Genomic DNA, 25,723 nt, shown 5'->3' with positions numbered 1-25,723 from the left:
AAGATAAAAATAAAACATGTTTAGTTTTACTGACAGCACTCAAAGGTCCCCTGCTGTGACACTGTGGTGCCAAAATATACCGTACTTTTCTCTCTATAACACGCAGATTTTTTTCTCCTAAAAAGTAAGGGGAAATGTCTGTGCGTGTTGTTGAGCAAATGTGTGGTCCCTGGAGCCGACCCTCCCGAGCTCTGTGAGAGAGGAAGCTGTTGCTTTCCTGCATTCTGCCTCAGGGTCTTACTGCCCACCCCCTTCTGTTTCGGTTCCTGTTTGCTCAAACGGAACAAAGAGCAGGCAAATCCCATCCCCTCCGCTCCAGGCAAGCAGAAGGGAAAGGAAAGGATCTCCGTGCTCCGGTGCTGCTGCATCCAGGGAAGCATTTTAGGGACTCGCAAGCAGCCGGAAAACATGCAGGTGGGAGAGAGGGAGAGAGAGAGAGAGAGAGAGAGAGAGGGCTGGCTTGGGTGGGTGGGTGGGTGGGTGGGGGAAAAGCTTTTGCCTTCCTTTCCTCCCTCCCGTTAAACCCCTCTCCTGCATTCTTAGCCAGCTGCTTCTCTGCACACTCCTCTCGTGCTCCTTGTCCCTTCTGTGTTTTTCCTTCCCTCCCCACTTAAAGCATGGATCCACATGGATCCTAAGGATCTTTGCATTGGGTCACCCCAAATTCACCATCAGATCACATAGCATGTCCATGGCTACAGCCTGCACCAAAAAAATCATGCACCCACTGTTGCCTGGGGTGCAAAAAAAAAAAATGGTGCAAAAACGTGGTTACAAAGCACGGATCCACATGGATCCTCAGGATCTTTGCATTGGGCTACCCCAAACTCACCATCAGATCACATGTCTGTGGCCACAGCATGAGGCACAAAAATGATACATCCACTGTTTCATTCAGAATTTTTCCCCTTGTTTTCCTCCTCTAAAAACGATGTGCGTGTTATGGTCAGGTGCATGTTACAGAGCGAAAAATACGGTATTTGTTGTCCTCCAACCCCCACCCCCACATTTGTCCATTTTTTAAAAAGCCGACTAGTTCCACAGGTACCCCACAGTGAGGTTGTGATTCCAAAAGTTTTTTGCGACCCCCAAAGCCCCCCCAGATGTGTCCATTTTTAAAACCTCCTTTGGCCATGTTTGCTCTGGGGCCAGGACCCCTTTGACATGTGCCGCCCAGAGGGTTGGGTACGGTTCAGTGCAGCCCTTGGTCCAAAAAGGGGTCATCCCGGGTTTAGTGAGCTACCGTGAACCTCAGGTTCACATATTCACCTCTCCTGCCCTACTTTCCTTAGCCTGCCAACTGTGGTTTGTTCCAAACTAGGCAGCTTCACACCACTGTTACTGAATCCAGCTTGGACTCATAGGATTGTTGAGATGGGAGGGACTGAGGGCCAGCCCCTGCAATGCAGGAATAGTTTGCCCCATTTGGGGCTTGAACGCATGACACAAAGATTAAGAGTCTCTTGCTCTACTGACTGAGTTTGTATAAACTTATAATAATCAATATTAACCACTGTTCCAGGCCCAAATAACACAGCAACTTGTGGCTAATCAAAAGCAGAAATGAGAGTTTTTGAACCCTTTTCTCCTGTGAGGAGTGAAAGCTGCAGCTCATTCTGCTAAACAGGCAGAATGATGTGAAAATAACTTATGAATGCCATTATTGGCTAGAACTAAAAGTAAATGAAATGATAGTCCAAACATACCGCAGGGATTCAAAACTGACCACTATTAAGTGATATCTCTTTCTCATAAGTACATGGCACATTCTGTCTACATATGATTGTTGTCTGAATAGAAAGAAGCTGAAGATACTGGTTTCCCACCACAAAGCATGTTGCTGACATATTCTCTGTATGATCACTTACTAAGAAGGTCCATTTTTAAGATTTATTCATAAGATTGAGAAGCTGCTTGATCAAAGAACTCTGCAGAGTACAAATAAAACTGTAGATAACATATAGCTAAAATCCACAATTAAAAAGCAAATATACATAAGATGATGATTCAAGCACTGATAAATAAAAGTTTAAAAACAAATATAGTTAGCTAAAGTTATTTATTTGCTTTCAACATGTAAAATCTGCTCTTTCCACCTTCTACACACACTTCCTCTTCCTGATGGCAGTTTGTGCAGTGAAAGTACAGAGCTCCTTGGCTCCGTGCCTTGTTTTCATTCTAACTTGTTGCCCTTTGCCCAGCGGTACTAGTTTTACCCAGTCCTCCCTCCTACACTGTCCACTCTGCATACCTGGGATCCTTTCATGGATCTGGCCTCGGCTTAGACTACAACTGTCTTGTTCCCTCCTGTTACGGTGCTGTGCCACCTATCACGCCTCCAGAAAGTGAGATGAGAAGCAGCTGGCCAGAGTTCTCCCAGGCTGGAATTAAGATGAGAGAAAAAGAGCCAGTCTTCATGGGCTGGTCTTTTCCCTCAACTAACCATCATGACCAAGCCCTCTCCTCTGGTGAGATGCATCCAGGCAACAGTGCCTGCCCTCTTACCTACCACCTGAAACTCTGAACCTGTAGCAAATCTTTCTGAATTCCAGCCAAGAACTAACTTATGCCACCACATCCCACACTAAAGTGCAGATCAGAACATAGTTATGCTTTGCATTTTGCACTTCTCCAAATTTTGTGTTTCAGTTCTTGGTTCAATAAAGCAGCAAATATACATTTAAAATACTTAGTTTAGAGCCAGGGGGATTTAGAACTGTGTATTTTGTGAGAAGGGGGGTGGGGTGGTAAAATTAGAACTACATATTTTGTGAGAAAATATGCCAATTTTCATTCTTAATTTTTTGATGAAAAACAGGAGAGGGCAGACAGGATTGATGAAGTTGTGCAAAAGTGATAGAGGCTGATCTGTCCAATCACCCCCACCACCCCCCCCCCAGGGCGCAACAGTCAAACACCTTTGGCAGACTAACAGAGAATCTGATATATTATTTCAAGCAAGGTAAACGAAGAACAGGTCCTTGCCATCAACATTCATTACCTCCCAATGTTATCAATGACCTTTCTTGCTGTCCTGTCTATTTCATTACCAGTTTTGCCATTTTTCTCTCAGAATTACATTGTGCTTGTTATTGTACATGGAATATGCTTTTGGCTGATGAATTAATGAAGCTTGTTAGGAAAATATGCACTGTACCCATTTTGTGAAAAGGACAGAAATTGTTCTAAGCACAGAAAGTATAGCAGAGATGAGAACCTTTATGTGAAATTGCAAACCACGCAACACCAAAAAAAGAGAAAGAAATCCACTGAAATATGCCTGTTTCTAATGTACAAAGTAATAAACATTATTTCCCCCACATTTTTCAAAACAGCGAATGCAACAGTTCCAGGGACAGTTAAGATAAGTGCCAGGAGTTCAACAAAGCAGGAAACTCAGGAGTGGAGATTCAGCTAAAAATGTATAGAAAAGCATTTAAAAGCAGAAGAGTTCAGCTGACTTGGAGAAAAGAACTTGGTGTAAGAGATGTTCAAGTTGTTTCAATATGTTGTTTCAAGAAAATCGCTACATATTTTTCCTTTTTCTGCATTACTGCTTCAAGTGTGGACTGAAAGAAGCCTGCCCACCAACTAGGCTCACACAAATGGAACATGAGTTTGAACTTTGAAGCTCTCAGCTCATTCCTTTCAAAATTAATGTGAAGTAGTTCTTGATATTAGTCACTGTCTGCTGAGAATGAATATAAATCTCTGCTCTGAAAAGGATTGTCCTTGGAGTTGGAGAACAAGCTATTCTCAGACTTTCCTCCCCAACCCAAATTGCTACCCCCTTCCTAAACTTAAGGCAAGTTTCCCCCAATCTGGTGCCTTGCAGGTGTTTTGAATTAGAATTTGCATCAGCCACAGCCAGCATTGTCAATTGTGTATTTATTAAAATATTTATAGACTACACTTCCATAGCAGGACAGAAGGTGGAATACAGCATACAGAATTACAATAAGAAGAATAAAAATGTCAATAAAAACATCAGGTAAAACATCAATACTGGTTAGTGAAAAGAAATTCCCATGAAAAAGGTCTGACTAAAATCATTTTTAGAAGATATCCAAAAGGCAGCAGGAATGAAAATTGCCAAGTCTCTACTAGCAAGGAGTTCCACAGAGCAGGGCTGACACACTAAAGTCTCAGTCCCTAGTAAAGGCCAATCAAACTCCGTGGCCATCGGGAACCATCAGAAGTGCCCCATCAGACGATCTCAGTGACCCAAACCAGAGCATAAGGAAACAGACAGTGCTTGTTAGAGATGATTTAAGAATGATTAGAACTGTTGTCCAAAACATCTGCAGGTTGAGGAAGGCTGGTTCAAGCATTCAACAAGCCTCAGGGGGATAAAGAACTGCCAACACATTTTATTTTAGAAGCAATCTTGAAAATTCTTTCCTCATTCATTCTGGTTAAAGCCAAAGATTGTGTTTTGTGACTGCCTCTGCCACCTGCTTGCTTTTTAAATGAACTTTTAGTTCAAGCCAGGTGAATGGCTTTTGCCTCATAAGAATAACCGCATAAGAATAGTGGAATACCCTAGGCTTACATTATAGATATAGCTGGCCCTGGTGTCTATCAATTGTTCAATGAACTAATGTAAAACAAGAAGGCAAACATAGCTTAAAATAATGACAAGACTGGTGGGATCTTTAAAATAAAAAAAAATTATTTGGCCCAACCAGTGCTTTTTTCCCTAGAAAAATAGGTGCCGGTAGTCACCATGAAGTTGTTAACACTAAGTGTCACACTTCTTAACACCAACAACAAAAGAGGTGCTAGTCCTGGGTATCTTTGAGTACCCCCTGGGGGGGAAAGCTCTGGGCCTAGCCTTTAGAGGACCCAAGCGCACGTTGTCAGATGCATGCAAGAAGCAACAGACTTGCATCAGCCATAACCGGTTCTGGCAACAATAACGAAACCATGGAAAGTTGTTTAGGTAACAGTTTACAGCTACCTTGTTCCGTTACAAGAGCAATGAATTTTTTATGTGGGGAAGTATATCCATTTGCTAATGCTATTTCACCAGAGAAAAACTGCAAGGTAGGAAGAAGGCATGGGGGGAGAAGAGTCCTGAGGCCAAACACCTTGCACCCTCTTCCCCAAGCTGGTGCTGCCCGGATGGTTTCAACTGCAGCTGACATCAGCTCAGCACAGGCACCAGGTTTTGGAATGGTGCCAATACCTTCCAGAGTAAGATCTCTCAGTCTCTTTCTCTGCCCTCTGTCACATGCTAGGGAACAGTCTCTTGCTTTCCACTCTTTGCTTAGATACACATTCCCCTTTGCTTATTTCTTAGCTTCGTTCTCTCTCTCATGGGGAAATCCCCACTTCCTGTAATGGAATCCCACTGTAAGTGGCTTCATCAGGGGAGCCACAGAAAGAATGTGGTTCATCAAGCTGTGGGCTCAAAAACCTCTGGGTCACCTTCTTACAGAAGCCATTAGATGTAACATCAGGAGACATAGGAGCCAACGCCCAGGGGCTGTGGTGGCTTCGGCCCCCACAATAAAATATTTGAGGGGGCCTCCACAAAGTTGATGGGCCTTCCCATTCAAATGGTGTGTGTGCACTGCATCGTGTGATCAATTATGCGGTGTGGGGCTTACCTGGGCCCCCACAGTATTTTATTCAAGTTGGCACCCCTGTTGGGAGACCCAGTTAAGAGCAGCAATTCCCTCCAGCAGCTCAGGGTCTTGGCACTGCAGAAGAGCTTTTCACCCTTTCACTCATCTGCATGTCCCCTCCTCCCATAGTTCTATGCCCTGCAAGACAAAACATGAAAGATATATGGGCAACTTGCTCATGAAGAGCCTGGATTAAATTCGCTCTCTAGCTAACCTCATACCTGTCATCAGAGTGATTTTAAAAAATCATAATAAGCAAAAAACCCAGCATGGTTCTCCTGACAGATGCAATATGCAGAAGGTTCATGGATTAGTTCTCACTGCATCAACTGCATTATCATTGAGTTTTGAAAGCAAAGCTGCTGCCCTCATCACAATCAAGTGCGTAATAATACTTTAATTCGGTATGGTTTAGGTGACATGGACAGCCCGTAAATTGGATTCAGATCTAGATGATCTTCAGGAGGTTTCTCCAGCTTGAGCTGCTGCAAGATGGTGGTGAGGATGACAAAGACTTCATTGCGGGCGACTTCTTCTCCCAAACATTTTCGTATTCCCATTCCAAAGATCAATACCTTCTCAGCCAAGCTCTTGTTGAGCTCTCCATTTTCATTCAGAAATCTTTCTGGTTTAAACAAGTAAGGGTCTTCCCATAAAGATCTGTTGTGAAAAGGGGGGAACACACCATATTTCAGAGGTCCCAACTCTTACAAGAAGCAAAGTTGGCTGCTATAGTCAATGTAGGACACTTTATTTAAGTTATGCTTCACATAATTTAGCCACACCTAAGCAATGAAGAAAGCAACATTCCACTGAGATTTTTAATTCAAATTTTTGGAAGCCCACTTTTACAGTGGAAAAAACAATGTCCCTTGTGGAGGCAGAGATGAGTTTGAAATGGATTGATAAAAGTCCTAAGCTTTATTTGCTGAAAAGACTCAAAAGCAAACAGGAAGTAGAGAGTAGGTCACCCATCCATGGGATATACACATAAAGGCAGGTGTCATAGGAGAGTGCAGAGCGCCTCTTGCATGCAGATGGTCCCAAATTCAATCCCCAACAGGTAGTGCTGGGAATGTGCTTGGAGAGCTGCTCCCAGTCAGTGAAGAGCAGGTGTTGGGAAACTCTGGCCCTCCAGATGTTGGTGAACTACAACTTCCGTCATCTGAGGCCACTGCTTGTTTAGGCTCGCAGGAGTTGTAGTTCAACAACATCTGGACAACCAATGGATGCCCTTCTGTAGACAATACTGAAGTCGATGGAGCAGTTGGGTATAAAGCACCTTGCAATGTTCCTATCAGTGGGGCACAGAGAGATGGGCTCAGAAAGAGAGAAAGCATTCGGTTTTAGTCCTGCTCACCACTGCCTTTGACCCACTGATGTCCTCTAACAGATTGCCCCCAAGAGAAAAATGGTTGCCCTCCCCTGTATTGGGAGATGCTTGAAATGCCCCTTGTGTTGCTGGGAGAGGAGGTCTTGCAGTGCTGCAACCAGAGAGGACACAGGCAATATCCCTAACAAGCAAAGGTAATCCCTGATTAAAGGGAAGTCCTCTTTCTGCATATAACTGTTAGTTCTCCTTCTGCACAAACTGCTCCATTATGGGGAAGCCTTGCTCCTCTTTTCTCTTGCATTCTGGGAAAGTCTTGCTTACAATCTGCTTCTGCACAAACTGTACAAAACTGTTCCAAACACCAGGACATTCTTTTCCTTGTTCAGTCATCCTAAGCGCATGGAAAACAACATGACCTGCTCTCCATGCCTAGCTGACCACATCTACAGAACTTGATTGTTATATTGTTTCGTGCCATATTAATCTCTAGTTACAATTTAATTAGGAGGCTTCATGCCTGTCTAGTTCCAGCTTCGATTCCCAGCCTTTACTCCATCGATGATAAATGATCACATGTAATCCCCACCTCTCACATGTAATTCCCGCCTTAGTACTTATGTTAACCAATCACAAGTTTCTTTGTGTATGTATCAACCAATCAGCCACAGGCCCACCTGTGGCAATGCTTGTAATATTCAATAAAAGAGGATCTCAGGGTCCGCCCAGACAGACGCCTCATGTTACACCTGCCTCTCTCGTCTCCCGTGATTTTTCATTCCTACACCTGATAGCAACCAAACAGGGAAGATGCATGGCTTCCACTGACAAGAGGCCCCAAGGTGGGAGTCAAGAGCAGCCCGCATGGAGGGACGTCACTGTGCACCTTGCCTCCTGGTAGTGGCACAGTTGCCAGCTGCTAAGATGGTGGGATGGGGTTGCCAGTGCACTACCACAGCCAACGTGGCACTCCTGCCAGTCTGACCACACAGCACTGACTTCCCTGCCACCTCTCCTCTTCCACTCTCTGCCTGGAAAGCAGCAGGGAGGTCTCTGCTCGGAGACCAGGTGTGTGTTACTGCCCAATGGTCCAATAGGAGCTTCTAACTGCCATGCTCAGAAATGCATCATGCCCCCCAAGACAAGTCCCTCTCCGTCACGCCCTGTCCACCCTACGTTCTAAGCTTATGCACAGCAGACACAAGAAAAAAACAAGCCTTGACTATAATGCCTTTTCTTAAAAATAGTATTGTTACTTACTCATCATGATTCACTTGATACATATTAACGAAGACACAAGTCTTTGCGGGAATATGGTACCCATTCAGAGTGGCATCTTTGGTGGTACTGGAAACAAAAACACAAGTGCATACACATCACTTTTGTTCAACACTGTGATATGTGGAGCTGCACAACAGCTTCACAGCAATCTGCAGATAGTGGTGAGAGATCAACCCGTGGCCCCCACCTATCAGAAATATATTTTAGGATTGCCCCACACTGATCTACACTTCCTGGGTCCATCACTGATGACATAAAGGGTCACTTAGATGTTATGTACCAGCATTACAGATCTTGGCTTCTCCAGTTGGGGATTTAAGAGCTTTCCAAATGTCATGGAACGTTTCATGTGAATGAAATACTGTTTTCCTTATTCATTGTTAAAATAAATGAAACAAGATGAACGAAAGAAGAAATAAACCCCACAACCCGTGTTTCATTTGAGCTGAGCAATGGTTTCTTATTTTGCCCTGTTTGTAGTACAGGCATTCCATGCTTACATCTCCTGAAGCATTTTGGGTTTCACCTTAACACAGCTTTTCTGAATTCTGAACATGAACATTTTCTCCATCTAAACTGCCCTCAAAGCTTCTGTCAGGCACCTGTGGAGTTTTTTCCTGAGAGGGCTAACAGCAGAGATCTGGGTGGGGAGGGTGATTCAGCGCTGCCTCCTCCTGAACTCTACTTTAAAGTAAAAAGTTGGAAACATCAGGAGATCCAGAATGTAGCTTGGTTCTTGGTGAGGCTCGCAGAAAAGAAGTTTATAAGGCAGCTTACAAGACTGGCTGATTCTCCCACGTTCTTGCTTTCATCCTCAAATTTCACTTTCACTCTCCCACTTAATCTTGTTTATAAATTTGCTAAGTTCCTAAAGGTTGCTAAGTCACATGACAAAATTGATTTTGAATTGGTGCAAGTTTCTCTTCCCTCTCCCACCCCATTTTGGGTGGCTTAAATACTGTCAGCTGAGTTGAGGTAATGGACTTTGCTAGCATATATCTGGCAGAGTCCCAGCTCAGCTGGGAAAGCACAAGATCCACTCTCATCCTGGTGGATTTTGAATTTGGGTGGCACTCATTTTTTCTTCAAATTGTTTGATTAAAGATGTCCAGCCCCTGAATTATTATTTGTTAATTGATGTGTTTTATTTACAAATAAATATAGGCCATTTAAACAAATAAATCTTTTTTGGTGGTGCTGCTGGTGAATTTTAAACAGTTCTGCCTGAGTGGCTTTCTTGCAATTGGTCACTTTAGGGCTAAGAACATTATAGTATTGGGGAATGACCAGGGGATCTAAGGGAACTGTAACAGGGTGGACAAATATCCTAAGCCACATCTTTTACCTATAAGCTAGGGAAACTCCTCATAAAATAAGACACTTCTTTCTTCAGTACTCTACTGGACACAGAATTCAATCGATGACGGCAAAAATTATCTGGAATATTACTTCTGTGGTCAAGCCCCAGTGTTAAGGCAGAATCCAGTGATGGGAAGTTAGGGAGGGGTGGGGCAGAGTGCTAACTATTCCATGCGGTCAGTTAAGGTAACTTGGCAGTTCTGTCTGTGTTGGCAGCACCATGCAAAACATGAAGTAGTCATATGAGCAGAACTCTGAAACAAAACCACTCTCCAACTCTGCTTCTTACCAGTGAGGAATAGTGAAGGGCAGGAAGGAGGCGTGCCTAAATATTTCATGAAGGAAAGCTTCTGTGTAATGCAGAACTTTTCGATCTTTAAACCTTGATGGTCTTTCTCCAATCTTTGCATCTGCACAGAACAAAATGGAACATGTTTCAAGCAATGTGCTTCACAGGATTGCTTCAATTTTCCATTTAATCAATTTAATCAAGAACATTACCAATTTCTTCTTGAATTTTTGTTTGAATTTCCGGATTGCTTATCAGGTACAGAAATATCCATTGCAAACATACTGACAGTGTAGCAAAGCCTACAAAATAAAAGAAGTGTCAGGATATGTTGTGGTTAAATTATTATTCTGCAAACAACACTTTGGTATTTCTATATGCTGAAATCCGTTGTAGGCATAATGCACAAATCCCAAGAGATATTCCATCACGAATGTATGGAATACATACATCCATACATTTCCATATAAAATTGACTAGATAGTTATGATTTGACATGTTTTGGTACTACTGGTAATTGCTAATGGTTCACTTAAATCCAGGTCCTGGATATTTCCATGTCTGCACGAGCATTTTCCCCACCAGGTGTGCCCTGTAACGGGGGCCGAGCAAAATTTTGAAGGAGGGGGCTGGGCACCCTCAAAATCCCACAACCACACGCATCTTCTGTCAGGGCTGTGACAGGGTAAGGTGTCTTTGCCCTGTGCGTCCCTTTCACAATGGCCAGGGTGGGCGGTGGGGGACAGCAGCTGAGCCACCCTGGTCGGGTGGGAGAGATGGCGTGCATGTGACATCACGCATGCGTGACGGACTCCCCTAATGTTGGGCACAACTCAACGCTTCTGTTCCCCACAGTTGCAACGCTTTGTAGGATGGAGTTTTTGTCATCAGGTCCTCAATTTCTGGCCATAATTTTATTTAGCCAAATGCCTAATTCAGGTCACAGATCAATTTTTGCTGAAATTTACAACCAGTCCCAGTTTGACAGTCAATTTTGCAATTCTACCCCTTGCAATTCTACCCCAAGAAAATGTTCACTCAAACAGTACTTTCCTATCAAACGTTAAAATGGATTATGTTGAGTTCCATTTTAGGGGGTGAAACCAATTCCATATTTTAGGTGTTGGAAAAAATTAACACACTTTGCTGAAGTTTGTCCATGTTGACAATGACACAAAATCCATCTACACAGAAGACACTGGGCAAGAGGTCTACAATTAATTAATGTATACTTTTTAAAAATCTCATGAATTTTAAGTCACACTAAGTCTATCCACCAACAAAGATAGGAGCCTTTATATGGGCCCCACAAAAATTTCACCTGCTCTTCACCTAAAAGATCAGCTGTCAGTCAACAGCAGGCAGCTGTGTTTTAAGGGTCATGTTTAAAAACTCAGAGTGGCAAAAATGTTCCATACTTACCAGCCCCAAAAATGTCATTGACTGTAACTATTATTTTCTGATGAGATAAAGCTGCAGCTTTCCCATCCTCTCTTTTTTCATCGCTAACACTAATGAGGGCATCTGTGATGTCTCTGAGATGGTTCTAAAGGAAACAAACAAAACCCTTGATGCTATTTTCAACCAATCACTTTTTACTTGGCAACCTACAATTTGTTTAATCCTACATATAACGAGTCTATCTTGTTTTCCCCCCTCCCAGCCAAATCAAGGGCTTCAGACTCTTAGGACAAAATTTATTTTGGAAAAGAAAGCAGCAAGTATCAGCTGTTAAAAATGTCAAGCATAGTGATAAATTCCTTAGGCAACAATCCCAGCCTGACTTCATAGCAAGCTATTGGCCTAAGTAACATTAAAGTCACAGGAATTTACTGCCAAGTCAATACACACAAAAGAATGCTGCTAATGGTATTTCTCTTGACAGTACAAGAGTGTTATCTTCTCCCAATCTCACATAAGGCTGGACAGAAGTCACATTAATCTGTGACTTCTGTTTTAAACTACAGTGGTACCTCCAGTTGTGCATGGGATCCATTCCGGAGCTCTGGTCGGATCCCGAGGAATTCGCAACCGGAGGTGCCACTTCTGTGCATGTGCGCAGCATGGTAGAGTGCTTCTGCGCATGCACGTGCAGTGAAACCTGGAAAAATACTTCCGGGTTTGCTGCATTTGCATCCTGAAGGATACGCAACCGGAGGTGTACATATCCAGAGGTACCACCGTACACAAAAATGTGCATTTCAAAATGTTTCCCCTTACAATGCACACAGAAACAGAATGGTAGAGTTGGAAGGTCATCTAGTCCAGCCCCCTGCAACACAGGGATCTCCATTAATTCATCCATGACAGATGGACACCCAACCTCTGCTTGACAACCTCTTACCATCAGATATTTCTTCCTGATGTTTCGTAGGAATCTCCTTTCTTGTAACTTGAAGCCATGGGTTCAGGTCCTAGTCTCTGGAGCATGTATCATAGAATTGTAGCGTTTCCAGACCCTTGATCATCTTGCTTGCCCTCCTCTGAACACATTCCAGCTTGTCAATACCCTCCTTAAATTGTGTTGCCCAGAACTGGACACAGTACTTTGGTATGTTTTTCGAGCCAAGAACTGATATGCAACATTCCCCCTCCTCAGATTTCCTGATACAAAATCAGTATCCCAGAACTCCAGGGGGTGGAGATGGGGGGTGGGGGTGGCCAGGGATACAGACACCAGCATTGTGCCTGTGCAGTCTCCCCTCCAGAGCTAATAGCAGTTTTTGGAGGTACAATTTTGCATCAACTGCTGCAAAATGCTGTTGCCCAATTAGCATCTACCAACAGTCAAACACAGCATCCTGCTCCAACTTCCCATCATCTGCACAGTCTATTACTTTCTAGGCTCAAATCAAGATGCTGATTCTTACTTTTACAGCCCTACATGGTTTAGGAACTCAAGTGGTGGGGCAGGGAATCCTTCCCCATATGGAGTGCAACCATTTTGGTTGTGGGGCTCCAGTGTTTTGCTCTTTGAGTGTCTAGTTAACACCTGGCTCTTTGAGGTTTTTAAGCCCAACTGATTTGCTGCCTCTTGTTTTTCTCTGCCCCGTTGCTTCTATTTTTTCTTTTAGTTGCTACTGCTCCATTTGTAGTGCGTTTTTAATTTTAATTTGAGTTTTCTTTAACTAAGTTGTTTTCATTTGGGGAGAGTGAGCCGCTTCATTACATTACAATGCATTTCATTTTTTTAAGATCAGAATTTTAAAAATAATTTTAAAAATATTTCGTTGAAAACTAGTAGAGAGAAACTAGATAGAATATTTGCATGTCCAGGAAATAAAAGATTTATATACCACTTGACTGTAATAAATCCTCAAAGTGGTTTACAAAAAAAAATGTAATTATTTTTAAAACAGCTATTTACAACATTCAAAAGTGATTAAAATCAATGATAATCAGAAAACTAGATTAAAACACATGTCAACCTTCCACATGTCTGGAATGTTAGGAATGTTAATATGAGAAATGTGATCTAAGTTGCCATTCTACTCTGCCACAAACTGTAGAAATGCAGTGTTTGAACAGAAAGACTCTGCATTCCTGTATTCACCCTTTTAATGTTTTTGGCAGGCGTGATCTCCTGCCATGCTTTGGTTTGATAAGTGTCATGCTACCTGAAGAACCACCCCCACCCCCGGCGTTTTCCGCCTCCACGGCCGAAAGCTTACCTTATCATATGTGGTGTAGTGGTCTTCTACACGTTTTGCAACAAAGTTGTTGAACTTCCTATAAAACTCTCGAGCAGCCTTTGCAGCAGGAAGCGGGAGGTAACGAAGGGATGGTATAAAATCAGCTGGATTGAAGACACCTGATGCTTTTATGAAATCATCGTTTACCTTAAGCATGCCTTGAAACTCCTCGTCATCGTGGTCATACCTTTTGTTGAAGCAGAGGGCACAGACAACATTCGCAATTGCACAGGTAGTGGAGGCAGCAGGGTCAAAGCTGCCAGCCTGTTTGGAGAGCTCCACAAAGGTTTTCACCAGTTCCAAAGCTTCAGCACAAACATGCTCTTCGAGCAGACAAGAGCAAGTGGAAGACGTGGCTTCTGATTTGGTGAGCGACCTTAAAGCTTTGCTGGCAATTTGCTTCTGAAGCTTCCAGCTTTCTCCGTACTTCACAGAAAATGACAGGCTCTCTCCATCAGCAAAAAAAGAAAAGGTGTGCATGTCAGGTCGGGCAGCAAAACTCTCCCCATCTCTAAGCAGCACCTGTTTCACTGCATCCAGTCCATTAACTACCACGACTGGTACCATTCCCAGCTTTATCTGAAACACATCTCCGTATTTCTTCCGCATGCGCTCAAATGAAATGTAGGGATACTCTCCCAGCTGGAGAAGATTCCCCACAATTGGCAGAGACCAAGGTCCTGGTGGCCGAGGTTGCCTGCTCTTCATAAAAATTCGTATAGAAATTAAAATGGAAGCCACCGTAAAGAAGGCAATGGTCACCATTGGAAAGGAAACTTCTTCAGCTGTAAAATTCATTTTCAAATAAGAAAATACCTGAGAAGAAAAATGGCAGACTGAAACTCCTTTAAAATAAAATAAAACTTACAGACATGTGTAGATACATAGATTTCCGGCAAGACATTTTGCAGCTCCATCCCCTTCTACACAGTAGAACCCATTTGCTTCATGGCACATTATCTCCATGCCCCCCCCCTTCCCAATGCAATTCAGAGGTTCTCTCTGGTTGCCACAATCTCTCCATCTACAAGTGATTCTAGGATCTTTTCCCCACACTTTTGTATCTAGTGATATCATATGGTAAAACCACTATCTATCTATCTATCTAGTGGCAAAGCACACTCCCAACTCATTACATTTTAGGTAAGAATCCGTATACAACTCTGACTCTTAAATTACAACCAAAAGCACCTTTTATTGGGTAGAGCACCCTAATACTTACAGAAGAGCCAAATAATTAAATGTGTCTAGATATCTCTTGGGGAACACAGCAATGTTTCACCAAAGTCAAGTTGTTCATAATATATAGGCAGCAACCCTGCGGTACCTCCGGATGGCTGCTTATTGTGGGATCAGTCTTGCTCAAGCAAACAAGCTTTTCACAGCATCCATACGATGTTGTCAGCATCAAAATACCAACCCATATTTTTGCACTATTAATCTGCCTGAAGTGTGTGCACATCCTGGTTAGACAGGATTTGGTCATCTAAAGGTGGCCTCCTCCTTGTTCCATGAAAACAAACCATGACTAGGGATCTGCAAGCAGTAGGCTGGATTTAGCCCTGGCTCTAAAGGATGTAAGTTGGCCTTTCTGTGCCAACTTAGAAGCAATGGGGATATTAGGAGACGCAATGGTTGTGGAATAAGACTTGCTTGGATTCCAGCGGGGGAGATGAGGACCATCCATCGCCTCCTGAAAGCGGCTATCTTGTAAATGAGATGATCAGAACAAGCAACATGGGATGAAATACAAGGAAGACAAAGGAGCTTGTGGTGGACTTCAGGAGACAGAAGAGCAATGTCCAGCCACTTTTGCTTGATGGGGTCTGTGTGGAGAGGGTAACAACGTTCAGATTTTTGGGCATTGAATTACAAGAGGATCTGTCCTGGAGTGTCAACACAAGGGGGCTTGTGAAGAAGGCGCAGCAGAGACTGTACTTTTTGAGAATTCTAAGGAAAAACCATCTTCCGCAGAAACTGCTGCTTGCCTTCTATCACAGTGCCATTGAGAGCGTGCTCACTTATGGCTTATGTGTGTGGTACGGAAGCTGTACTACCCAGGACAGGATGGGGTTGTGCAGAGTTGTTAAGGCAGCAGAGAGCATTGTTGGCTGCCCACTCTCCACCTTAGAGCAGATTTATGCCACAAGGTGCCATAGGAAGGCACTGGACATAGTAAAAGATCCATCGCATCCTGGTCACTGTCTCTTCGAGCTCTTGCCGTCGGGACGGAGATACAGGACGATGAAGACAAGAACAAGCCGTCTTAAGAACAGCTTCTTCCCCAGAGCGATCTCGGCCCTGAATGGGAAGCCTGGACTTTGAAAGTCATCTAATCTTCCTTGCTGTTTTATACTGTATTGCTTTAATTAGTGTTTTTATAGTTGTTTTGATTTTGTGTGGAGTGCCCTACCTGGGTGGATGGAGCAGCCAAGTAATTTCGTTGTCCCCGAGAGGGGGCAATGACAATAAAGATATTATTATTATTATTATTATTATTATTATTATTATTATTATTATGATTCCTTTGAGGATGTGTGCAGGCAAAACAGAAGGCTGGCTATTTAAGAAATGGAATGAGATGTAACTGTTTTGGGGAAAACATAGTAAGTGGCAAATTCATCCCAAACTATTTTCTTTTTAAAAAATCCAAAAACCAGAACATGTCATTATTTAATTTATGGATGGAGAAGTCTGCACTTTGGCAATGATTGAGCTGAATTCCACCTCTATGAATATTCATGGCAGTGTTGCACTTTGAACCAAGTTCTGGCTCCCCCACTTGTGCCTCTAAAGCAAGAATTGTTTACTGCAAACTGTCCCTTCTCCCGTGTAGAATTCCTGGAATCAGTCTCAGCTTCTCTCCCATAAACTGAATCATGAAGAGGCGTGTGAAGAAACTAAAGTTAATTTAAGGACAGGATTTCTGGATAACTCATTGCTTTTCAAAATATAAACAAGCAGTTTAAATCTCCCCTTTCCTAGCTACACATGAGCTTTCCTCCAAAGAGCTAAAGCAAGAAATGTTTGGGTTTTACATCTATCACAGCGTTTTCCAATAGAGACATATCAGGGTTGAAAGAAACAGAAATGTATTTAACCATTTTCCCATCCCCCCCCCCATTTATTCAAAAGTTACAATACAATGCATTCTCATTCAATATATCCCCTCCACAGACACCTCTGTGATGATGGTGGCATTAAAACATCCTGTTCTTCAATAAAGGAGAAAACGGGAGATCGTGTCAAAGGTATCTTTTCTGGAGATGACTTGTGAAGACATTTGTCTATTGCAAAGGGTGCGAGGACCCTTCTCCTTTTCCTGAGCTCTCTCTTTTGGCTTTATCTGACACTCTATAATCAAGCAGCTCCCAACCAGGCTGATGCGGGCTGGAGTCAAAACCCAGGGAGGCTACAAAGACTCGTCGTGGCCGCTCCGTGGTGAGGAAAAGGCATTTGGCATCTATAGCCAGGACAGCCCCCCCCCCCCCCGCCGAGCACGCCCCGCTCCCTCGAGGCCGCCTTCGCAACCCCGCAAGGGACCAGCAGGGAGCCCGAGGGACGAGAAGCCGCGCCCGGCTCGCGTGGTCTCTTGGGGAAGGAGCCCGGCTAGTCCCGCCTCGACTCCCTCGGCCCCCTGCAAAACGCGGCTCAAAGGGCACTCTGCACATGCTCAGAGGCACGTCTCTTCGCCTTTGTATTTCTCAAAAGCAACTCGAGGGTTTTCTTCTTCCTTTCCCTTTAGCTCTGCCCCCCCCCCATCTGCCCAGGACAGCCGTGGATTGCCAAGCCAGAGCCCCCTCGCCGCGGCTCACCTGCTTCGCGCGCCTCCTTTTCTCCCGCTCGGCAGAGCCGCCTCCGCGCGCGCCCAGCAAGGCCAGCGGCGGCGCTTCCAGCTGCTTCCAGCAGAGGGCGCCAGCGCAGCCCGCCAGCCTAGGGCCCCGCGGCCTTGGAAACGGGGGGCGCTGCGGCGTGCGGCTCCTGCCCGCGGGCCACTAGAGGGCGCTGTGTGCACAGCCTTCCCAGCCTCGTCCGTATCATATATTTATCCCCCGCCTTTCCCTCTGATGGGGCTCAAGGCGACTTCCATATCAAAAGAAGAGCTGCTGAAAACATAGAAAGACCCATTCGAGGTGGACAGAATTAAATCTGTTTTTTAAAAAAGAAAAAAGAAAGCACAGTGCCTCAAAGTCCTGCAATCCAAGTTTCTAAATCTAACTGGTGCAGAAAGTGAGTGTTCACCTTCCCCTCCAGACAGAGCTGGGCTGCAACTCCCCCCATTGGCCCCACTGGCTGCGGCTGATGGGACCTGGAGTCCAGAAAAATGGGAGAGCCAGAAGTTCTCCATCCTTTACCTACAAGAAATATTTACCAGGCTGCTGGTAGTCTAAGGTTACCAAAAACATTTCAGTGAACCTGGAACCTGGGGACACTTATTGTTCGCTACATACATGTGAATGCTGAGAAAGCTGTAAATCCGGGGACTGTCCCCGGGAAACAGGGACATCTGGTAACCTTATGGTAGTCTTTATGTAGTTTTGAACATGTTGGGTTAGATCTAGATTTAGGCTGCAGTACATTGCAGTACTCAACGTACCTGGGAGTAAGACCCACTCAATTCAGTAGGACTTCTTATTGTGCTGTATGTCCAGGCCAAAGGTCAGCAAAGTTTTTCAGCAGGGGGCCGGTCCACTGTCCCTCAGACCTTGTGCGGGGGCCGGACTATATTTAGGGGGGGTGAACAAATTCCTATGCCCCACAAATAACCCAGAAATGCATTTTAAATAAAAGGACACATTCTACTCATGGAAAAACACGCTGATTCCCGGACCGTGTGCAGGCCAGATTGAGAAGGCGACTGGGCCTTAGTTTGCCTCCGCATGGTACAGGCCCACTGATTTCAGCCAGGCTCCACTTTTTTGGCTTTTTGAAAAATGCCCCTTCTCCTGCTGCCTCTTTTTCCTTTGCAGGTGAGACTTTGCCTATCAACTTTGGTTCTATGACTGTGTTTTTCATTCCTATGACTGCACCAACGTCTGCTTGGAACATCCATGGTGGCTCCTGATATTTGCTCTTCAAATAGTAAGGGACTGGCAATTACATAACACATTGCCTGAGTTACAAAGGTTGCCACAGTCACCACCGGTATACTGTCTTGATTCTGCGTATTCTTCTCTCCGCAGGTTATATAACCCACCAAATACTTTTCAGGAAAGAGATTTGCCTTGGCACATATCCAGCAAACATGCCACAGCATGGGAGCTGGAGAACTTGGAAAAGAACTTTACCCAGAGAGATCAGATAAGGACTCTTATCTCCTAATTATGCAGGTTAGAGCTGGTATGATAGTAACGCATATTTAGCATTTTAAAATATCGAATGGCAATATCCCAGGTGCAGTAGGCAGAGACAGTAGTTGAACATTAATCTTCTATTATTATTTTATAGCTCTCGTATGCATCTTAATTTCTTGACTGATGTGACCTGGGCACAATGTGCTTTACCAGTTGCTTTACGTGGTTTGGAACAATAAGAAAGAGCAGGAGCTGAAGACAGCTGAAAGTGGGGAAATCATTGTATTCATTCACAGAGGGGCATCTTGAAGGCCACCACGTCCCACCCCTGCTCTGTGCAGGAGGCATTTCTACCCACTGCTTCTAGGCCTCCCTGTGAGGCAACATTCCCAACTCTTTCAGCCATTCCTCAAAGGACTCCTTTTCTAGGTAGCCCTCCTATGGACACTCTACAGGGTGTCAACATAGTGTTAAAATATCCCTCTTAGGACACTGAAATAATGTGAGTAGAGGTTGTGGGTGTGCATGTGCCTTCCCCGAGCCCTCTGCTCTTAACCTTCATGCGCTCCATGTCCACATGATCGGGAACCCTGTGCAATTCTGGCCCTCCCCTCTCAGCCCCCTGGGCCCAGGACGGCCTGTGGAAGAGAAATCCAACTGCAACAGAGGGCACCCCTCTGCCTGCGCCTACCCTTCCCTACTTGAACTCTCTGCTTTTTCTTTTTGTTCTTGTGTGTTATTGAAGCGTATGTTCTTCTTTAAATAAAATATTTTAAAAGAAAATACACCTTGCCAAGTTTGAGATTTCAATAGTGTTTTTGAAAGCTTATTTTCAACATATATATGCACAAACCCCCCCCCCCCCCCCGTGCAGAAAAGATCCTGGCTTCTCTTAAAGAAAACTTTTTGGGTTGCCACCAGGAGGTGCAATTGATACGTTTTTCCTGCAACACATCCTTGCTTAGAATAGCCATTTTACCTCATTTGCTCAGATGCACTTGCTCCACGTGTTTTCTTTTTTTAAAAAAAAAAAGTCCTTCTTTGCATCTTCTGAAAGTTAACAGCCTTCCTTTTGGACATTGTCGGCCAAACGGTGCCTAAGAAGGACACCGGACCTTTTTTATGTATGCGACAACAGCAGCAAGAATACTCATCACAAAGCACTGGAAGACTCAAGATTTGCCCACGCTGGAAGAATGGCAGATGCAACTGATAGACTATATGGAACTGGCAGAAATGACTGGCAGAATCCGGGACCTGGGAGAAGAGACAGTGGAAGAGGATTGGAAAAAGTTCAAGGACTACTTGCAAAAGTATTGTAAATTGTATGAATGTTAAGATGATGCAGGATAGAAAATAATCTGGCAATAGTAAACTAGTGGAAAGATGCACGAAAATAAATTAACTATAAGAACAAGGTTGAAATTTTGATAAATAGCAGGTCAAATTTAAATATTCAAACATTTGAAAATAAAGTTCAAAATTGGAGATATAACTTTTGAAAATTATATATTAAGATTTGAAAGAAGGTGAAGTACTGCTGAATATAATTTTATAAATGGGAACGCAGGAAAGGGAGATGTGAGGAAGTCCGTAAGGAAGGTTTATGGAAGTTTGGTTTAGTGAAAATTAATTACAATGTACGTTATTTGTTTTGTGTTTATTTTTCTGTTTTTTCTTTCTTTCTTTTTCCATGTTGGTGATGGTGTTTTATGTGTTGGGTGATGTATTGTTTAAAACCTTTAATAAATATTTTATATAAAAAAAAGAAAGTTAACAGTATTGCTTGTTTTGAGGGAGACACAGTTTTTCCTCATTTACCTCATTTTTCTCTTTCCAGTCTCTAATTTTGCCAAACTCCCTTTCCTGCCTCACAATCTGTATCCATATCCAGGGGCTAAATGTGCAAACCATTTATGGAGCAGGGCTGGGAAACGGGAGCTGGTGAGACTGATCCTTACCTCTCCCACTCCTTGGGGGCCAACTGATTGGTGCTGAGCAGAGGCACACAGAATTAGGAGGGCTCGTCAAATGTGCATGATGTCACACGTGTGACACACACGTGTGATGTCATGTGTGTTGGAAGGAGGCTGTGAGGCCTGACAAGGCCCTCTTCCACCATGGATAGGACCAGAGGGGCCTCTGCCGCAGTGGGGAGGCCCGAATACCCCCGTCTCAAACCAGTCTTCCCTCCTGTAGTCATTGCACTACATAAAGAAAAGCTTGTGTCTCAGCAGTGACTGTGATCTGATATAATGAGAGTAAAGCCAGGGAAACTTTATCACTTTGTGCCTGGGGAAGGGAGCATTCCTTGTTCACAGAGCCATCTTATGCAGTCCCTGCACTTGGCAACTCCCTGCCTGTTAGGCAGACATTTCCCTCCTGTTTTAGGTGCCTGCTGAAAACACCTTTATTTCAACAAGCCTTCTCAGACATGTAATTTAGTTATGCATATTGTTTGGGGGGGAATGTCCATAGGAGGGGTTCCTTTACCTTTACCATTTGAGAATCACTGTCTCCTGATCATTTTACATCCAACTGCAAGACAGTCAGTCTCGCTCTGCAGCTGCTGCACTGTGAGTAGAAGAAAATGTCAAGGGATCGCAGACCAGTCCATGCAGCTAACATATATAAAAGGATGAATGTTACCGCAGCAATGTAAAATGATCAGGAGACAGTGATTCTCAAAATTACTATGATGTAACTCATTAGAACAACTTGAAGGTAAAGGTAAAGGGTGGCGCTGTGGGTAAAACCTCAGTGCCTAGGACTTGCCGATCGCATGGTCGGTGGTTCGAATCCCCGCGGCGGGGTGAGCTCCCGTCATTCGGTCCCAGCTTCTGCCCACCTAGCAGTTTGAAAGCACTCCTAAGTGCAAGTAGATAAATAGGGACCGCTTTATAGCGGGAAGGTAAACGGCGTTTCCGTGTGCGGCACTGGTGCTGGCTCACCAGTGCAGCTTCGTCACGCTGGCCACGTGACCCGGAAGTGTCTTCGGACAGCGCTGGCCCCCGGCCTCTTAAGCGAGATGGGCGCGCAACCCTAGAGTCGGACACGACTGGCCCGTACGGGCAGGGGTACCTTTACCTTTACTAGACATAAGTGACTTGGAGTGACTGTGTGTGGGTACCAAGCTAGCCAGCAGCCCCACTGAGGAGACAGAGGTACCACCATCAGAAGAGCACCATTACACACCACTATGCACCAAAGGCCAGCACCACCCACTAAGGAATGTGCCATAATGAAGCATTCAATGTTTCTCTCTTTTGTGAACATGAAAAGCAAAACCAAGATGAGGAGGGACTGCAGAACAGAGCAAGCATCTCCTGCCAGTGCAGAAAGGAGGCCTAAGAGAAGTAGAAGTACAACAGCAATACTGGGAGCTCCAGCATCCTTGATGACCAGCCATGCTAGCGGGGGCTAAGGGGAGTTCCAGTCTAACAACAACTACAGGCTACCAGGTTGGGAAAGACTGAGTGAGCCTATTTTCTTAAAAAAAATTAGCTGGTAGAAATTCAATGAAGAAATCAAAGAAATAGTCACTGTAATTCTAGAAGATCAGACAAAAGTTTTGCATTGTGGGGAGCAGTATTGCATTCACATTGGGATGGTAGATTGTTTGTTAAAGGCACTTAAGGCACAATCTCTACTTCCCCCAAATAACTTCTTCGAATAATTCAGAAAAAAAAGCCCAAGTTTGTACAACAGAAGTTTAAACAGAGTGGATGCTCAAATATTTTTTTTTAAATGGATAACTCTGAACTCTACACCACTCCTTATTAAAAGGTTTCTGTTTCAGGGACCTCAGTTTCTGTTGTCTTCCAAGTGTGCTGCTGTATCTGAAGTTTCTTATTTATTTTCTCCTTTCAAAGACTAATCTGTCAAAAGACTTGAGTAATGCAGTAGTACTTAGGAGTTAATGATTTTTCAAAAACAAAAAATGCAAGTGTTTGTTTCTAAATTTGCAAGACAGGGTATTTCCAAGGTATTTCTCAGACTGAAGAATGTCTACCCAGATGCTTAGAAAGTTGAGGTAATTTTAATATGCTTTAGTATTTTAACTTCTATATCCTCAAGGTATGTTTGGGATTTTTTTTCTAGATTTTCTTGTTTTATCTTTTTGTAGTTTTTTACAGTCAAGCGGTGTATAAAGTTTATGAAATAAATAAATAAGGGGGTGTCTTTTATTTATGAGATTTCTGCCCTTTACCAGGGTAGGGTACACCAAATATATATATATATATAGAGAGAGAGAGAGAGAGAGAGAGAGAGAGATTATAAAACAAATGAAGCAGTTGCCACCATAAAACAAGACAAATTAAAAACAGTTCCATATATAAAATAATACAAAAATTAAAAACAATTCAGTATATAAAAACAGTTCAAAATAGTTCCACTACAGAATCAAAATGGGATAAAGATCTTCCTTTAAGAGGCTTGTTGAAGGAGGATGATCTTCTGTATTTGTCAAAAAGACAACAAAAACGGTACCTGATATGTCATGAGAGAGTATATCAAAAGGTTGCTGCCATAATGCTAAAGGCCCAGTTCCTATATTATACAGAACAAACCTCCTGAAAGGATGGTTGTCTATGGGAAGTCCTCTACTGCACAGCACAGGAATCAATGTGGTATACAAGGGAGGCATATACAGTACCTTCTCCATTATATGCCTGATAATGAAAAAGCAACATATGGTCCCAACCCCCTTAGAGCTATTTTCCTGGAGTATAGGTGCAGTCCTGTATTACACCAGGTCATCAGCTGAGGGGCATCAGAATGAGGCGGGAGGCTCCTGGCATCAGCAGAAGCGAAGAGCCACCAGCAACATACCCAAGACATTGTCTGTGAGCACTGCAGGATGGCTCAACCAGCTAAGCCTCTCTGCTGGTCATGCTCCACCTAAAAATGGGTTGGATTCGTAGGCAGAGTCTAGCGCGGTGCACAGGGGAGAAACACACCTATGCTGGTTCCTAACCCCCTCTTGTTGTGCAAACAAGCCTGCAAACAACAGAAATATACACCAAGACAGGAGCTGCACCACCACCATTGACTCTAGTGGGACTTCTACCTGAAATAGCATCTCCACCCCCATCATTCTGGTCCAGCTCGAAGGACCTTCTGGAGCTTCTCTCACTGTGAGAAGTGAACCAGGGAACCTGGCAGAGGGCCTTCTCAGTGATGGCTCCCTCCCATCAGATGACAAGGAGATAAAGAACTATACAGCTTTGAGAAGGCATCTGAAGGCAGCTTTGTATAGGGAACTTTTTAATGTTCAATGTTTTATTATGTTTTTACATATGTTGGAAGTCACCCAGAGTGGCTGGGGCAACCTAGCACATGGGCGGAGTACAAATAATAAAATTATGGTGATTATTATTACTTACCCATCCTGCCACATTTTCCTGGCGTTTCTCCCTCCCAAGTCTGGGATGGTTTGGAAATCGCAGACCCCGTACCACTAGAGCAGGGGCACAGCAGACACACAAGTCTGCTCATCTCATTTGCCAATCCAGATTTTTTATTTTATTTAAAGATTGAGTGACAGCTTTAAACAGCCTGAGATGAATTCTAGTAAGAAATCTTCATTTTGGATTGTTAGTCATGACATTTGTTTAATTTTTTTTAATTTTAAGTATATGTTTAACAGTGGGAAGAAAACAATAAATATTCCTACTTTTTAAAACTTATAGAAATATGTAGGTTTGGATCCAAAGGTATCCCTCTACACTTAGAATACATCTTTGGATTCAAGCCATGGTTTTAAAATTATTATTATTATTATTATTATTATTATTATTAGAATTGTATATTTGTAATTCCATGAAGTAAAATATAAAAGTGTCAAACTGTGCAATTGAAATATTTTAAAGCATTTAGCTTGTTTCCTTTCTATAAATACTTCCCTGCAAAAATATAGAAATGTGATTTATATTCTAGAAAGTATAGAAAAATATAATTCCTTTGGATTTAGGGCAATTATAGCTGTGTTCCAAAAATCATATCAGGAAATATGTTATTTTGAAATCAGGGGTAGAATTTGGACGCAACAGTTAAATAACTTTCTCATCATATTCTTTCAGCATTCTGATAGGAAGCAGGCAGAGAGGAGAGGGAAGATGAGAGGAAAGCTCTGACTCCTAAGTCCAAAGAATGGGAATTACATATATTCTAAAAAGAGATGCATTTGAACAGGGCTGTCTTTAGCATATGTGGCACCGGGGTGCAAAGATTCACCCAGCTGCCCCCAAATTTAGTTGAGCTGCCCCCAAATTAACTTTTATTGAGCTTTTTTGGGGAGGGGGGAAGCCGCGGCAGAGACGCGAAGCAAGGGAGGGCGGAGGGCGAGGTACCTGCTGGGTGCTGAAGCCCCATCCCATAGTTGGGCTTGGCAGGCGCAGCCATGGCGGCCTCGCCACCTCCATCCTCCCGTGGCAGGAAGAGGCCAGGGAGGAGGCAGCCCCAGCGCCCGCTTTTGCCTCAGCATCGCCTCACAGAAAGGGCTGGGCTGGCCCTTCTCCTGTGCCCAAGCACCGCCGGGTCCTGGCAGTTGTTAAGTCACCTGCCCTGCGGCCCCTTTGGGGGACCCGCCACGCGCTCACCCAGGCCCAGGGGTCAAAGCGGCCTTGGTGGCCTCGTTGCCCGGGGCGAGTGGTCCTCCTTTCGGCAGCTCTTTCCCTCGGGTTTCTCAGCACTTCAACCCCCCCACTTTTTAATACAGTATACAAATCGCACAACACAAGGCCCCCTGCAAATAAATGGTGTCGGTCATGACACTTCAGAGGAAATGAGATTAAACTACGGTCAGATTAGCAATGAGGAAAGGGAAAAATGCAAGGTTTAAAACC

General features: G+C 43.8%; 1 protein-coding gene across 2 annotated transcripts in view; it reads right to left on the bottom strand.

Annotated features, from left to right (window-relative positions):
* Positions 1-3,871: 3,871 nt before the first annotated feature.
* LOC310688438 (cytochrome P450 1A1-like) overlaps positions 3,872-25,723 on the bottom strand; it is a 29,086-nt gene continuing 7,234 nt past the window's right edge. The window contains exons 1-7 of one of the 2 annotated variants that reach the window (XM_083464932.1): positions 17,397-17,482; positions 13,561-14,397; positions 11,312-11,435; positions 10,102-10,191; positions 9,890-10,010; positions 8,221-8,307; positions 3,872-6,290 (exon numbers count right to left, since the gene is read on the bottom strand). In XM_083464932.1, coding sequence (XP_083321058.1) covers positions 6,008-6,290; positions 8,221-8,307; positions 9,890-10,010; positions 10,102-10,191; positions 11,312-11,435; positions 13,561-14,379 — 1,524 coding nt within the window. In that variant the 5' untranslated portion in view covers positions 14,380-14,397; positions 17,397-17,482 and the 3' untranslated portion in view covers positions 3,872-6,007. Of the gene's footprint in view, positions 6,291-8,220; positions 8,308-9,889; positions 10,011-10,101; positions 10,192-11,311; positions 11,436-13,560; positions 14,398-17,396; positions 17,483-25,723 lie in introns of those variants that run through there. The other variant, XM_083464931.1, reaches the window with a different exon arrangement.

The sequence above is a fragment of the Podarcis liolepis genome, assembly GCF_965112155.1.
Source record: "Podarcis liolepis genome assembly, chromosome: 11".
NCBI classification, from domain to species: domain Eukaryota; kingdom Metazoa; phylum Chordata; class Lepidosauria; order Squamata; family Lacertidae; genus Podarcis; species Podarcis liolepis.
The sequence above is the reverse complement of the archived record's forward strand: the minus strand, read 5'-3'. Positions and strand labels throughout refer to the sequence as shown.